At 41.4% G+C, this 15530-nt stretch overlaps 1 protein-coding gene across 1 annotated transcript in view; it reads right to left on the reverse strand.

Annotated features, from left to right (window-relative positions):
• Positions 1–15530, reverse strand: part of PAK7 (p21 protein (Cdc42/Rac)-activated kinase 7) — a 383566-nt gene that overhangs the window by 62416 nt on the left and 305620 nt on the right. The window contains exon 4 of the mRNA XM_006894246.1: positions 1353–2144. Coding sequence (XP_006894308.1) covers positions 1353–2144 — 792 coding nt within the window. The remainder of the gene's footprint in view (positions 1–1352; positions 2145–15530) is intronic.

Genomic DNA, 15530 nt, shown 5'->3' on the forward strand with positions numbered 1-15530 from the left:
TCAGTAACGTCTCCAGGTGTGGTTCCCATCTTTGCTATATCATGGGATGGTCAAATTTCAAGGCACATTTTCAGCAGATAAGACCAATAAAACAAAAAATTTACTGACAGAGAAAAGAAAACAGCACCACTTAAAAGAGGAAGCGTACAAAGAAAAGAAATCCAGAAACCAGTTACTACGTCTTGCCCTTAAAAGATAATATAAAAAAAGACACTTTCTCACAGTAATAGTAGAAAAAGAGCACTGTCAACATGAAGAACAGGACTTTGAAGCGAATAAAACGAGCCTACTTCAAAACTTGGAAGCAGGAGTGGCATCCACTTCCTAAACAACATGCCTCTGGAAACTATGAACTTTGAGAAACAACATTAGTTATAGAAAGACTTCAGGCCTTTTGTTCATTCATAGGGTCGCTATGAGTGATGCCCCTAGATGGCAATCAACAACAACTTCAAAACTTACCATTATCTTGATTTCTCCTCCTTTAAGCAGCAGGCCTGTGTAAAACTTTCTAAGAGTCTAGATTGGTGGTGGGGCACCATATTACTTTATTTAGTTGTCTAGGAAGGTCTAGTGGCCTAAGGGAGCTCTGGTGGCCCAGTGGTAAGAAGCTATGCTGCAATCCCGAAGGCATGCAGTTCAAGTCCCACAGCAGCTCTGCTAGAGAAAGATGGGCCATCTTACCCCCATGATTTGCTGCAGCTGAAAACCCACTGCAGGAGAGCTGGAGTCAGTTTCTACTCCATGGCACACAACCATCACCACCACCACCACCACCACCACCACCACCACCACCACGAGTAGTCTAGGACTATATACTCTAACAGAGACTTAGTACAATAGGATAACAGTATTGATCATCAGTATTGCAAAGATAGCATTTAAATAGTTTTGCTCTTTAATCAGAAAGATCGCCGTTGTTATGTGACTACTACTCATAGTGACCCTATGATCAACGGCTCTGAACCTTGCCCTAGGCTGAGCCAACTTCAGTCTCTGATTCATCTCACCCCATTGCCACAGCAATTGTGTCTACCCATGTCATCTGGGGTCTTCCTCTCCTGCACTGACCCTCCACCCTTCCCAGCATGATGTCCTTCTCCAAGGATTGATTCCTCCTGGCCATGTGCTCAAAATATGTGCAATAAGGCTTCAAACTCCTGGCCTCCAAGGAGCAACCAAAAGTTGGATTTTTTTTTTAAATTTCAATACTCTGTGTGTCCTTGGTTCTGCAGATGGAAAGAAGTTAGAATTTCAACACAGATTCTCACCTATTGGGTAGGGAACGACATGCTGGCGAATACCAGCTTTGTTGGGGGGCACACTCAGGGTGAAGGAAGCGGGGACATTACCTTTGGAATGCACGCTGTGGGCTCGGACAGGCGGGGGTAGGTGTAAGAGTTGTACGAGTGTCCCTGGGGGTGGGTCTTAAATGCACTTGCTCCAAACGGCATCATGGGCTCCTGGAGGCCCGAGCCCGACCTTGACCTCTGCCGCATGGCCGGCTGCGGGCTGGTCTGGTGCAGGTACGAGGACTTGGGCCTCCTCTCGTAGTCGTCCAGGCTGGGCCCCCACTCGCTTTCACTGTAGGCCAGGCTTTCCTTGGAGCACCCGCTGGTGCCTGCAGTTCTGGAAGGCGTGAACTGGAAGGGGTCTCGGTAGTCCAGCGGGGAGCTGCTCGAGGCTCTCTGGTAGCCCCACTTGAGGTCACTGTAGTCCCCGACTTTGCCCAGGGTGTCCAGATGGGTGTGGTAATCGACAGGGAATCTGGAGATGGTGGACTTCAGAGGCTTCATCTCCGAGTAGTAGGCCTCGCCCGGCTTCATCTTCACCACGTGCCCGTTTTGCTTGGCCGCCTGGCTGCCTCTGTAGTAGGGGTCCAGGTCGTCGGCGAAGAGCCCCCTTTCTCGGTACTTGTCGACGCCGTAGTCGGTGGTGGTGTCCGACTCGCTGGAGTACTGGGAGAAGGTGACAAAGCCATTCTCGTCCGAGGGGCGCTGCCCGCGGCCTGTGGCTCCCTGCTCGGGGGTCGGGGGGCTCTCCTTCCTCAGGGAGTTGGATCGAGTCACCGAGATGCTGTCGAAGTCCTCCAGCAGCCCGTTGATGGAGGCTTCGGGGCAGGGCTTGTGCCCCCGGACGATTGTCTGAGAACAGGAAAGAGAAAGAAGCTTTCAGGGAGGCTTCCACGTGGATGGAGGAATCCCATCCCCATGCCACCCAGTTCAGAACGCAGAAAGAAAACAAACTCCACAGAATGCATCATTATCCCATTTAAAAGCTTTTGATAGGACAGTGGCAAAAGAAACACAACATATAAACAGCAACATTCCCCCCACTTGATTCAGCAGAGAGCACAAATCAACATCATAGAGTCACAGAAGTCCAACCAGCCTGTCCTATATACCAGGTTATGGACAATTCCCTCTGGTGGCTTTGTGATAGGGAGTTGAGCAGCAAATCCATAAGTGAGGTTCAAATGCACTAGCTGTTCTGGTAGAGTGAAATTTACTGCTTCTGAAAACCCAGTTGAGGGTCATCTGTCGGTAGTTCCTACTCAATAGTACATAATAACAACAAAATAATCCACCTACACGATAAATCCTACTTGTATAACAATGTGCTGAGGGTTATAATTTTAGCAGACAAAAGCTGTTTGTTTTTACACAGCATCTTATTCTTTAAGATTCATTGTCTGGGCAATGTACACAATCAGAAAAAAAAGTAAGTCACTTGGATGCAATGGTCTGAATAACATTCTAACCAGAAATTAGCACATAGATTTTGCCCTTTATGGAAGACACATAAAGAGTGCAGCTTATCAGATTTCCCAGAAGGAGAATGCACACTCTGAAACTGTAAATAGAGAGTGGAATAACAACTGTGTGTGGTTTCATTTGTGATACTTGATAAGCACAAAGCGCATTCTGTGGTCACACATCATTGCTGAATATCAGTTTTGATAATGACCTGGTGGTACCTCTGTCTGGGAGACAAACTGCCAACTCCAAATGTTCTCTCTGATGAACCGAAAGAACTCCAGAATCCCAGGAACAGAAAGAAATCACAAATCACTTAGAAAGCTCGTCAGCTTCAGTTAAGCAATGACAGGGTTTGCAGCAAAATGTGATAGGGGTGGATCCAGGAAGAACAAAGAACGGAGTGTTGTCTTAAAAGTCTTTCAGATTTTAAGAGAAAAACACTTTGTGTAAGCAGGATGGCGTTTAAAAACCATTTCAGTATAATACACTGGAGGCCAAAGTCAGAGTTGTCCTGGAGCATAGGACTGAAAAATCAATGATTTTAAATTTTCCATGGAGAAAGCAGTTTCATTATAGTTTTCTGTTTTTCTCCCTGAAACACTGCTGTGTTAATACTCTTGGCTGGTAATCAAAACCAAAACCAAATCAAACACAAAACCCCACTGCAATCAAGCAGACCCTGGCTCACAGAGCCCCATAGGACAGAACAGAAATCCCTATAGACTTCCTGACAAGTCTGTCAATCTTTTCAGAAGCAACTGCCAGGAAACAGTTGGTAGGTTTGAACTACTGGTGTTTTTTTGGGGGGGAGGGGACAGTTAGTTGCCACTGTATCAATAATTTCTTTTAAATAAACTTTTTGTTTTAGAACAGGAAGCCCTGGTGGTTTAGTGGTAAAGAACTGTGCTGCCAACACAAAGGTATGTGGTTCAAATCTACCAGCTGCTCCACGGCAGAAAGATAGGCAATCTCCTCTCATGTGATTTACTGACTCTGCAAGCCTGCGGGAAGGTCAGCTATGGATAGTTCTGACTTGCTGGGACACAAACATTTTAGAGTTGTAAGAGATTTAGAAGTGTCAAAGATGACTGAGAGTTCCCATATTCCCTCACCTCGTTTCCCTTATGGCTAAGTCTTGCAGCACTCGAGCTGCTGTTCTTAGCTGCTGCCCAGCTGTCCACTAACATGCCAAGTTTACCAAGTAGAGAGCAATGCTGCTTTATAGTTGCTTTTGTCTACAGTCTTACAGTTTCCTGTCAAAGCATGATTTTCCAAGTTATTGAGGCCAGCACCATTTTCTCTCTGATGATAATCCAGTCAGAATCTTTTATCACAGTCTACATTCCATCCTAAGAGCCTTTGGCCTCCGTTTGATTTTTTTTTTTGCTGACTCTCCACCTTTCCAACCACAATGTCCCTTTGCAAGGAATGGCCTCTTCTAGCTACATGCCATGCCCCAAGTATGTGAGATGAAGCTTTGTCATCTTGTCCTCCAAGGAGCACTCTGGCTGCATTTTCTCCAAGACATGTCTGGTTGTTCTTTTGGCAGTCCACGGGATAGATTTTCAGTGTTCTTCTCTAACATCACAGGTCAAAGGCACCAATTATTCTTCTGTCATCCCTAAAGCTTTCAGATGCACAGTAAATGATTTAAAAGACTATGGCCTCAATCTGGTGCACCTTAGTTTTTAAGTTGACATCATTGCTCTTCAGAAATTTAGAGAAGTCCTTGACAGCAGACTTGCACAGCCACTATGCAATCACCATTACAGCACCATGTAGTTCCATAGCAGCTTCGCTACTCAAAAATAAAAATCTCTTGTGTTTCCTTTTATCAAACATTATCCTATCCTCAACTCTTAGGCACCATTTGAGCTATTTTCTCTCCCTACAGTTTGCCTGTTTATGACTTTTCCAGAATATTAAGGATCTTTTTGTTTGGTTCCTTTCACTTAGCATCATACACTGAAGGTTCATCCCAGTTGTTCAATGCTTTAACAACCCTCTTGTTTTTACTGCTATATAGTATTCCACTGAAGGAATTAATAATAGTTTGTTTAACTTACAAATTCATTGAAGGGTATCTAGGTTGTTTATAGCATCTGACAGTTATGAACAAAAGTACAAACTTTTCTGTGCAGAGACATTTTCAAATCATTCATTCTAGTAAATAACAAGAAATGCAATTGCAGGATTATATATTGAGCTTTATAAAATTCCTGCCAAACTATCTTCAAAGAACCTGGCTGATGAGACCAGTGTTGTACCTCATCAAATATACAGAAATGACAAGTTGTCAAAACATTATTTTAAATTTCTACGTTCATCTTTTGTACTTACTTTTATGTGGGCTGGGAGCCAAAAATTCTGTCCCTATACTTTTGTAGATCCTTTGTTTCAAAGCACTAATCAGTTGAGTAAATAGAGCTGAACAGTTTATTAAAACCATTTGAGTAAATGCAAAAGAAGCTGTTAGTCAATGTAGTGATTCAGCCTCACAAAGCAAATTCTAATAACTCCTTGGTGTTACAAAAATTTTGTCACCTGTTTGTACGTGATGCCAGGACATATACATTCCGTCCCTGCTCTGAGACTGGCTGCTGCCATGGGGACTGCAACATATGGTCTCTCTGCCAGCCAGTTCTTTTCTTTAGTCCTCTGCCATTGCCTGGCTGTGAGTGACCGCAGGAGTGAGTAGTGGCTTAAAGGTCAGGCATAGCCAAGTTGGAATAAATGTCAGATCAGGATCTTTGGGTACTACGGGGATATCTGGGCACATGTAGGTATGACAGTGCAGTAACCAGGGGACAGGCTATTTCATTCTGAGGGCAGACACACAATGAACCTTTTAATCAAGTGCATTGAATTCAAGCTACCAAATTCACTAATTGGATCACCAACTTCTCTGGGCTTTAGTCTCATCGGCACAGTAAGGGCTGAACATCTGTGCTGGGTACTGATCTAGGTTTTCCGGTGCTAGATCTACAGAGTTGTTGTTGTTATTGTTGTTGTTCGGTGCCATCAAGTCATCATTGGCTCACAGTGGTAGCACCATGTGTTAGCATTTAACTGTCCCATAGGGTTTAAAAAAACTATATTAGCTTATATACAAAAATCATACACATTGACCCCACATGGCTGTGATCTTTTTTTTTTAATGGAACGCTTCTTGCTGATCTTCTCTGTATCGTTCCAGTTTTAGTATATGTGCTGCCGAAGCGAGCACATGTGACCTTGATGGAAACAGATCTCCAGGTTTTCCCTCGGTGGAGCTGCTGGGTGGGTTTGAATGGTTAACCTCTCTGGTAGCATCAGTGCATGTAACTCTGTTCCGCCAGGGGCTCTGTTGTCATGGAGCTTGTATTTTATTGAGATGTTATTGGTAGATTGAAGTCAGCAGCGCTTGCTCCCATGTGTTCCTGGATGAAGGTCCATGTCTTTTCCCTCCTTGGCCCTGGGTTTCTAGGTAGATAGCAGATGCCGCCAAGTCGGTTCTGACTCACGGTGGCCCCATGTGTGTCAGGAGAGAACTCCACAGAGTCTTCAGTGGCTGATTTTTTTCTCCCTATGTAGAATACCAAGCCTTTCTTCCAAGATGCCCCTGGTTAGACATGCTAACCACTTACACCACCCCAGGGACTCTTTATATGTAGTTTGCTAGCTCCAGATATTTAAAAAATAATATTCAATAGCATAATCAATTTCTGTCTGTGCTTAGGGAGAGTGTTTCCTCTCGTTAAGGGTGCTAGCAAGTCTCTTTATTTAGCAAACTAAAATACAAACACTCATAAACAAATATTTCTGATTTTTTTGATGGCGAGTGTGCACTTTCATATTTGTGTGAGAAATTAGATGGAAGATGCTTCAGCACACAAATTAATCTGCAGCCCCAGATCTGGGAGTCTGCTATTTCTGTGCACTTGTCATTATCCACCCATAGATATATGCTCAGTTAACAAGTGAAACAGTATCAGTAAATACAATCAATATTATTTAATGTATAGTGTGTCAGAATTAGTGAGACTGGCTCAGGACAGGGAAGGGTTCAGAGATGCTGTATCTAGGGTCGCTATACATTGCAGGCGACACATAACATACTATGACAGGTTTGGAAGCAGGAGTGGAATCCACATTTCTTACACAACATGACTCTGAAAACTCTATGAACTTTAATAAATGTTGGTATTGTAGAGGGGCTTCAGGTCTTTGTTCACAGGGTCGCTATGAGTTGTTTTCGACTTGAGGGCAATAAACAACAAGAATATGTTAATGTAGTATTGGTATTGTGACAAACAAAGTGCTATTTGGAAGGGAAAAAATAATTCATTGACTAAGAAATGATATTTTAAAACAAGGTAATATTTATGATCTCTGACTTCTGTTATAGAAATACATCATTACTCGCTATAGGATAATGGACACGTTTTTTAACGTGCTTTTAAAGTTGTGCTTTCTTTAAGTAATGTTAGCTAAAAACTTCATTGCCAATGAACTGGAACAAGTTCATAACCGACCCTTCAGTGGGTATCTGGAGCCTATAAATCACACAGGAGGACACTGTCCATCTTTCTCCCAGCGGGTATTGGTGAATTTGAACTTCCAGAGCGGTATCAACTTTGGGTTAGTAGGACAACTCCCCGTGGTCTAGGCTACCACTACGGAGAACAAATCCTTTCCCACCACGTTAACAGTATGACAATAATTTAGACCAAAAAAGTTGTAACTAATTGTTATTAGGTGCTATGAAGTCAACTACGATTCATGGTAACCCTATGAACATCAGGCCCGAACCCTGCTCTTTCCTTAAGATCTGTCTATGAATCTGATACCAACAAACCCATTATTAATCCATCTTGGTCAAGCCACTTTGTTGAGAGTCTTCCTCTCTTTCTCTTACCCTCTCCCTTTCCCAGCATGTTATCTTTTCCAGGGACTAGTCTCTCTTGATAACATGCTCAAGGTATGTGGAAACACGTATCACCATCTTTGTCCTTAAGCAGCACTTTGGTTGTACTTGCTACAAGACAGACTTATTTGGAAGTGCAAGGGATGTTCAGGACTCTTCTCCATGGGATGTTCGGGACTCTTCCCCACGGGAAGTTGAAGACTCTTCTCCATGGGATATTCAAGACTCTTCTCCATGGGATGTTGAGGACTCTTCTCCACGGGATATTCAGGACTCTTCTGTATGGAATATTCAGTCCATAGATTACTCAGTACTGTTCCAACTATCATTAACTAATGTTGTTGTTGTTGTTGTTATGTGCCATCATAGCGACCCTATGTACGACAGCCCTAACCTCTGCCCTGTCTTGTGCTAATCATTAACTAATAGAAGAAATAATTTTGTCTTCTGGGATAAAAGGATATTGATATACACTTTAAAGTCTATCCTTAGTAATTTCAGATAAGAAATCTCATATGATACATATAAATACATATTGTTGATGTTATGTGCTAATACGCATCATAAAATTTAAAAAACTGAATTATTCCAAATCACAATCAGCATCCCATTGATCTCTTACTTAGAAATGTCATGTAGGAGTCCGAAAGTTAAAAGTTGACTTTAAGAAAAACTCAGAAAACCTCACTATGCCAAGTAGGAGCTGACTCCCAGCTGGCGCTTCAGTGGGTTTTCAGAGGGTGAAGACAGCGTGAGAAGAGGTTGCCCATCTTTCCCCTGAGAAGCAGTTGGATTCGAACTTGACAATACACAATATTTAACTCTGTATTGATTTGTACATATACACATACACATAAACATATATATGTATGTATGTATGTGTGTGTGTGTATAAAATGCTGACTCTTATACTGGAAAACATATTTCAACCCATTTTTTTATTATAAAAGTCACCTTGACTATAGACAATTTGGGGAACACACTAATGCCATTTGATACACAGTAAGGTCCACAGAATGGCAGAACCATCATCACCAGGCCGAATGAGGGACACGGGACCTCAGGCCTCACCGTATCTGCTGACTCAGAATTTTTGTGAATCCCTAGCTGTCCGTGGGAGCGCTGGTGGTCTAATGGTAATAATTATGCTGCAATCCCAAAGGCACATAGTTCAAATCTACCAATTGCAAATCACAGGGGAGGAGATTGCCCATCTTTCTTCCACGGCCTCCAGAGCTCCCTCGAGTTAAATATAGTACATGTATTATTGTTCTAAACTGAACCGTGTTCTACAGTATGTGCTGTAAATTCTTCACTCTATGTCTGCAATTATAATCCTATTTCAGATTGATTGTCTTGTTTATGTTAATGAGGCAAATCTACCAACAACTAAATTGTGACAATATAAATCTCTGTTTGCTGAAGTCATCCTCTTAATCGTATTTCTGTTACAGCAGCAGTAGATAACTAAGAGAGTTGTGCTAACTATGCATACATGTTGGGTTGAAATTATCAATTTTTATAGTTGGCTGCTGGGAACCAGACTGTTTACTGCTTTCTCATTTCTCATGAAGTTGAAACATTTCTTATAATAAATCAAAGCAAAGAAAACAACACATTCCACCACTACCACTATGGTCTTAAAATATCATCATTTTATCATACCCACTTTTTCACCTAATGCATTTATGATAATAAGTAGAGTGTGGTTATTCATACATGATGATCAATGCTAAGCACATTTTGTTCTTTTATACATGGGATCACTGTGTGTCATGGCACGGAGCTTTGATGGTTTAGTCTGTAGGGAATTGCACTGCTATCTCAAAGATTGTACAGCTGTTCTCCCTGCTGGTTCAAATCTACCAGTGACTCTGGGTGGGTGGGCGGGTGGGGGGAAGTTGGGCAATTCCTTCCTGTGTGATTTACAGCCTCAGAAATCCACTGTGAGTTGGTTCCAACTCTTTGGTAGTGAGTTTTGGAGTTTTATTAATTGAGGCTGACTTGATGGCAATGAATGACCACCATGAAAATGAAGCCGTGGCTGTAGACACCGAATCATTAGAAGAAATGATAATCTACTTTGGAAAAAACAAAAAAAAAGCCCTTGTCCTTCAAAGAAATTAAAACTCAACCCAGACTTAGTTTTTTTCTTAGATTTCATTTTCATCACTTGAAAATGTTTGTTGACGAGTAAGTCTGTCACTCTTGAAGGAAGCACATGCTTCCTCTATCAAGGAAAACTACTAATTCAGTATTAACAAGCAGAGACTCCCCACACAAATCCTTATTTAAAAAAAAGAGTGATCTTACTAAATAAAAAGAAAAAATACAGAATAATCTATCCCTCCCCCTCAAAAAAAGAAAAAAATGAAAGAGTAAAGAAGGTACAATCTTATTATTGAATCAGGAGAATTCAATTATTGAATCAAATGAGAATTGAGGCAGTATTGAGTGATTGTTTCCTTGAAACTGGTTTTGTTTTGTGGGTGAAGAGGTAAATCAAAGCTAATGAAATCTGAACGTGTAGAATTTTACCACTTAGATTAACCAGGCTTCGAAACAGAGGGTCCTCTAGTTATTACTTTTGGCATCTGATGTCTAGTAAAGCAAAAGATTGTGCCGTCTGATACAGATCAGTATTCCGATGACTCTGAGAGCATCGTGGGCTTTGTGCTGCTGAATGATCAGGCATTAAAAATCAATGTCGCCCAATCCGTTGGAGTTTGAGGCTGTGGCTCTCATTGTTTCTCTCCTGTTCGCTGGGCCATGCCTGCGTCTGCTCCGGCTCCCGGTGACAGTGGCCATATTTCATGGTGTTCCTGCAGTGGGCTGTTGGCCGGTGATAAGCTTTAATGGATCTGTCTGTGAGAACAGCTGTCTCCGCTTGTTCCCAAGAAGAGATGAAAACCATGCCTCCACTCTCACATACTGTATTAACTGTGACAGTAATAAAGTGGGCAATTAACAGCCTTGTCCTAATAAGACTTCACAGTTCTTGTTTAAGGGGGAACAAAAAACCCCAAACCACCACTCTTTTTTATGCTCCTTAAGAACATGTTTCATTTTGTCTTCTGGGATAAACACTTTTTAGGGGGTCAAAACGGAAGACTCACTCTCTCTGTTCTTTTTAACGGTCTATTTAAATTCTTCCTTTGTTTGTGGTGAAGCAGCTCACTTGTTAATTAGTTTCTAATTGTGGCAAAAATACAAAACTCAAAAACCTTTGCCATTTTAATACTTTGGCCCGTCTGTGAAATTAATTATTGGGTTCATGATGTTGTGTGACAATAAACACCGTTTCAAAATTTTCCCACGACCTTTCCCAAAACCCCAGTGACTTTCTTCCGTCCTTTGTAATCACTGGCAAAACTTAGTCTCATGTTGTTATGTGCTGTCGAGTTGACCACGACTCATAGCGACCCTATAAACGATAGCTCTAAGCCCTGTGCTAACTTAAACTACTAGTCTCAAGTTGTTGATTGCCTTCGAGTTGAGTATGACTCATAGTGACCCTATGAATAAAAGGCCTGAAGCCCCTCTACAACTCTGGACATTTATCAAAGTTGATAGAGTTTCCGAAGGCAGGTTTTTTAGGAAGTGGATGCCACTTCTGCTTCCAAAGTCTCAAGGTAGACTTATAGCTCTCATATATATTAGTTATTTGAACATATCAAATCCTTAATATTTCATTTTATTTTTGTTGTGTATTGTCGAGTCAGAATTGACCCACAGCTGACCCTCCAGCAGGTTTGCAGAGGCAGTAAATAGCACAGGAGGAGACTTGCCCATCCTTCTCCCACAGAGCAGCTGGTGGATTCAAACTGTACCATGGGGATTTCAGTGCGGCTTCTTACCACTAAGCCACCAGAGCTCCCTGAGATCAAACAATACCTATGCTTTTGTGTCTGACTTAGTTCACTTAGCATATTTTTCTCAAAGTTTATTTGTGTTGTAACATATATGGGGACCTTTTTTCATGGTTGTGTAATATTCCCCCACAGTGGATTCATCAGATTGTAGGTCTCCATCTGTGGGTAGTAGTTAGATTCTTTCCACTTTTTGGCTTTGATGCAGAGTGCTGGACTAAAATGTATACAAGGGTACATTTGCATTTCTGCTTTCAGTTCTTTTGGATGAATACTTAAGAGTGGAATGGCTGAATCAGAAGCTAATTCTATGTTTCACGTTTGGAGAAATGCCATACTGTTTTCCACAGTGGACGCACCATTTTACATATTCACCAGCAATGGAAATAGGATCAATTTCTTCACATCCTCTCTAACAACTATTCTCACCCTCCTCCTTTTTTAAAAAAGTTTATTCTAGTGAGTGTGAACTCGTATCTCCTTGTGCTTTTGACTCGCATCTTTTTTAATGACGAGTGATATTAGAGTTCTTGTACTTTTTTGTTTATTTGTGTATCTCCTCCAGTGAAGAGCCCAATTAAATCTTCTGCCTATTTTTGCTTGGCCTAGTTTTGTTGCTGTTGTTGCTAAATCATAAATCTTCCTTGTATATTTTGCATACTAAACCCTCATCTAGGGAGCTCTGGTGGCCCAGCGGCAAGGAGCTGCGCTGCAATCCCAAAGTCCTGAGGTCTGAACCTACCATCTGCTCTGCAGGAAAAGGATGGGCAATTTCCTTCCATGTGATTAATGGCCTCTGAAAACCCCCTGGAGGGTCAGACATGGTTTCAACTTGATAGTACACAACAACAAATCCTTATCTAATATTGTTGTTAAATATGAGTCCTTAAAATTTTCCCCCAATCCATTGTTATTTCTTCACTTTAATAAAAAAAAACTTTACTTTTTATGGAGTCTTATTTATATATTTTATCTTTTGCTGATCATGCTTTTGGCATCATAGCTAAATATTCATTGTTAAAAAGATAGGTTCCAAAATATTGCCTCTACATTTTATGGTTTTAGTTTTTGTATTTAGACTTTTGATCAATTTTGTGTTAGTTTTTACATATGGTGTGAGGTATGAGTCTAGGCTCATTTTGTGGCTTGTGGAGACCCGTTGTTCCAGAATTACGTATTTTCCCCACTGGATGAACTAAAAACCTTTGTTAAAAATCAGCTGACCATAGACAGCTATCCAGGCTTCTTTCTTGATTCTCAATTCTACTCCATTGTTCTACATGTCTATCATTATACCAGAAGCCAGGGGCCTTGGTGTCTGGGTATATAAAGTTTCAGGCTTCTAACTGTGTGGTTGGCAGTTCAAATCCACTAAGTGCTCCTTGGGAGAAAGATGGGTAGTCTCCCCCCATAAAGATTTACAGGTCACTGTCAGTCAGAATTGACTCAAGGACAGGGAGTGTGAGTGAGTGAATGATATTAATAGCAGATATTTTTCATTACTGTAGTTTTATAATATGCTTTGTGGACAGGAAGTGGGGATCTTCCTACTTTGGTCTTCTTTTTCAAGCTTTCTTTGGAAATTTGAAGCCCTTGAAATTCCATAAAAGTTGAGGCCCTTGAATAAATTTGAGGACAGAGTCACTTATTGGAAAAATTTATTTCTGCAGAGAAGACTATTGGGATTTTGATGGGTATGGAGTGGAATCATAACACCACTCTGACGTAGATTGTACCATTAGTCTCTTCTCATAAAAGAGGAAAACGAGATTCAATGAGGACAAGTAAGGAGCTCGATGTCACTGAAGCTGGTTGGCAAAAGAGCTAATGTTTGAAAACAGTATCTACTCTTACCAATTGTAAACACTGCCTCTAACGATTAATATGTTGTTGTTATTATGTGCCATCGAGTCACTTATGACTCACAGTGACCCTATGTACAAGAGCCCTAAACCCTGCTCTATCCTGTGCCAACTTCACTGTCTCTGACACACCTACTCACACTACCCCAATCACTGAATCAATCCATCTCATCAAAGGTCTTCCTTTCCTGTGCTGTCTCTCCATCCTCCCAAACATGATGTTGCTTTCCAAGGACCAGTCCCTCCTTGCAACATGCCCAAAGTATGTCAGATGAAGCTTCAGAATCCTTGACTCAAGGAACAGCCTGGCTTCACCCTCTCCAGGACAAACCTGTTTGTTCTGCTAGTAGTCCATGGTATGTTCAACACTCTTCTCCAGCACCACAGCTCAAAGGCATCAATTCTCTATCATCCCTAGTCAGTGTCCAGCTCTATGATGCACAACACGTAATTGTGATTACTATGGCCTTGATCAGACACACCTTAGTCTCCAGCCTGATGTCATTGTTCTTCAGTACTCTGGAGAGGTCCCAGACAACTGACTTTCCCAATACAATTCATCTCTTGATTGCCTGGCTACTGGTACCAAGAGTATTGATTGTAGAGTCAAGCAAACTAAAACTGTTAACAATCTTAGTCTCTTCACTATTCATAATGTTGCTGCCAACTGGCCCAATGGTGAGAATCTTTGTTTTCTTGTTGTTGAGCTTCAATCCATATTAAAGGTTGCAGTCCTTGACCTTCTGCAGCAAGCGCTGCAGGTCTTCCTCAGTTTCAGCAAGCAGGGTTGTGTCATCTGCCTAAGGCAGGTTGTTGAATCTTCCTCCAATTCTGATGCCACATTCCTCTTCATACAGCCCAGTCCCCTGGATGATCTGTTCTGCATAAATATTGAAACGGTATGGAGACAGAATACATCTCTGGTGGACACAATTAATAGAAAACCCAGAAAATCCTATGAACAGTCCCAACGTCAAGTCTGTGGGGGTGGACAGGACTCTAAAAGCATGCACAGTCATGCTCTACCTAGGATAAGAGATTATGTAAGTGAAGTAATCAGAAATATTTTCATGAAAATTAACTTTATGAGAAGGTGTTTAAAACTTAGAATTATGGAAATTGGGGAAAAGCAAGTTGATGGTTCTCGAAATAATGATCTTGCACAGCAATTTAAAAATCTTGTCACTGCAATGAAAGAAACTTGTTACTTCATATTTCCTCAAGATTCTGATATAAAAATGCTGTAACTAACAGAAAGCTTAGTTTATGCATCAGTTGACTCCCACCTGGAAAACAAACCAAATGATTAAATGATGCTTGAGGACTCCTAACAACAACAGCTACCCTTTTGTCTTTGTTGATCTATGTTAGAACAGTGGTCAACTCCCTGGGCAGGCTGTTGACTAAGATGTACAAGAGAAATTTCTGAGCAGTTCAAATGTATATTTTTATCTTATTTGCAGCAATAAAATGAAAACATATGCATAATTTAGCAGACTGCATGTTTAGGATTTTTATCTTCTCTTTCGTGTTGAGTTTCTTGGGAGCTTTGATGGCCTAGTGGGTAGGGAGTTGCACTGCTAACCCAGAGATGGTTTGAATCCCACAGAGGGTCTGAGGGAGGAGGATTGGCAATCTCTCCTCTTGTGATTCACTGTCCCTGGAAATCCACGGGATTTGGGTGGATGTCAATCTGAGCTGGTTCCAACTTGATGGCAATGAGTGAATGAGTGATTGACTATATGTAAGTTTTACTTTCATTATTAGTCACTTGGTAATGAAACTGTTACTGTCTGTTAACTGAAAGGCTGGAAGAATGAGCTCACTCCCTAGATAATGGGTTTACTGATCTACTTTTAACTTGAGAAATTCCAAGTGAGTTCTTCATGTTTTATTATCCGACTCCAGCTCTTATCACATTTCACTATAATATTTAGCTTTGTACATAGAGCCTTTGAGTTGTGGTGCTGGAGAAGAGTGTTGAGTATACCATGGACTGCTAGGAGAACAAACAGGTTTGTCCTAGAGAAGGTAAAGCCAGAATGCTCCTTGGAGTCAAGGATTCTGAAGCTTCATCTGACATACTTCGGGCATGTTGCAAGGAGGGACTTGTCCTTGGAGATGGACATCATGT

This window comes from Elephantulus edwardii, unplaced genomic scaffold (assembly GCF_000299155.1).
Source record: "Elephantulus edwardii isolate Elephantulus edwardi_28Jun2011 unplaced genomic scaffold, EleEdw1.0 scaffold00138, whole genome shotgun sequence".
In the NCBI taxonomy this organism is placed as follows: domain Eukaryota; kingdom Metazoa; phylum Chordata; class Mammalia; order Macroscelidea; family Macroscelididae; genus Elephantulus; species Elephantulus edwardii.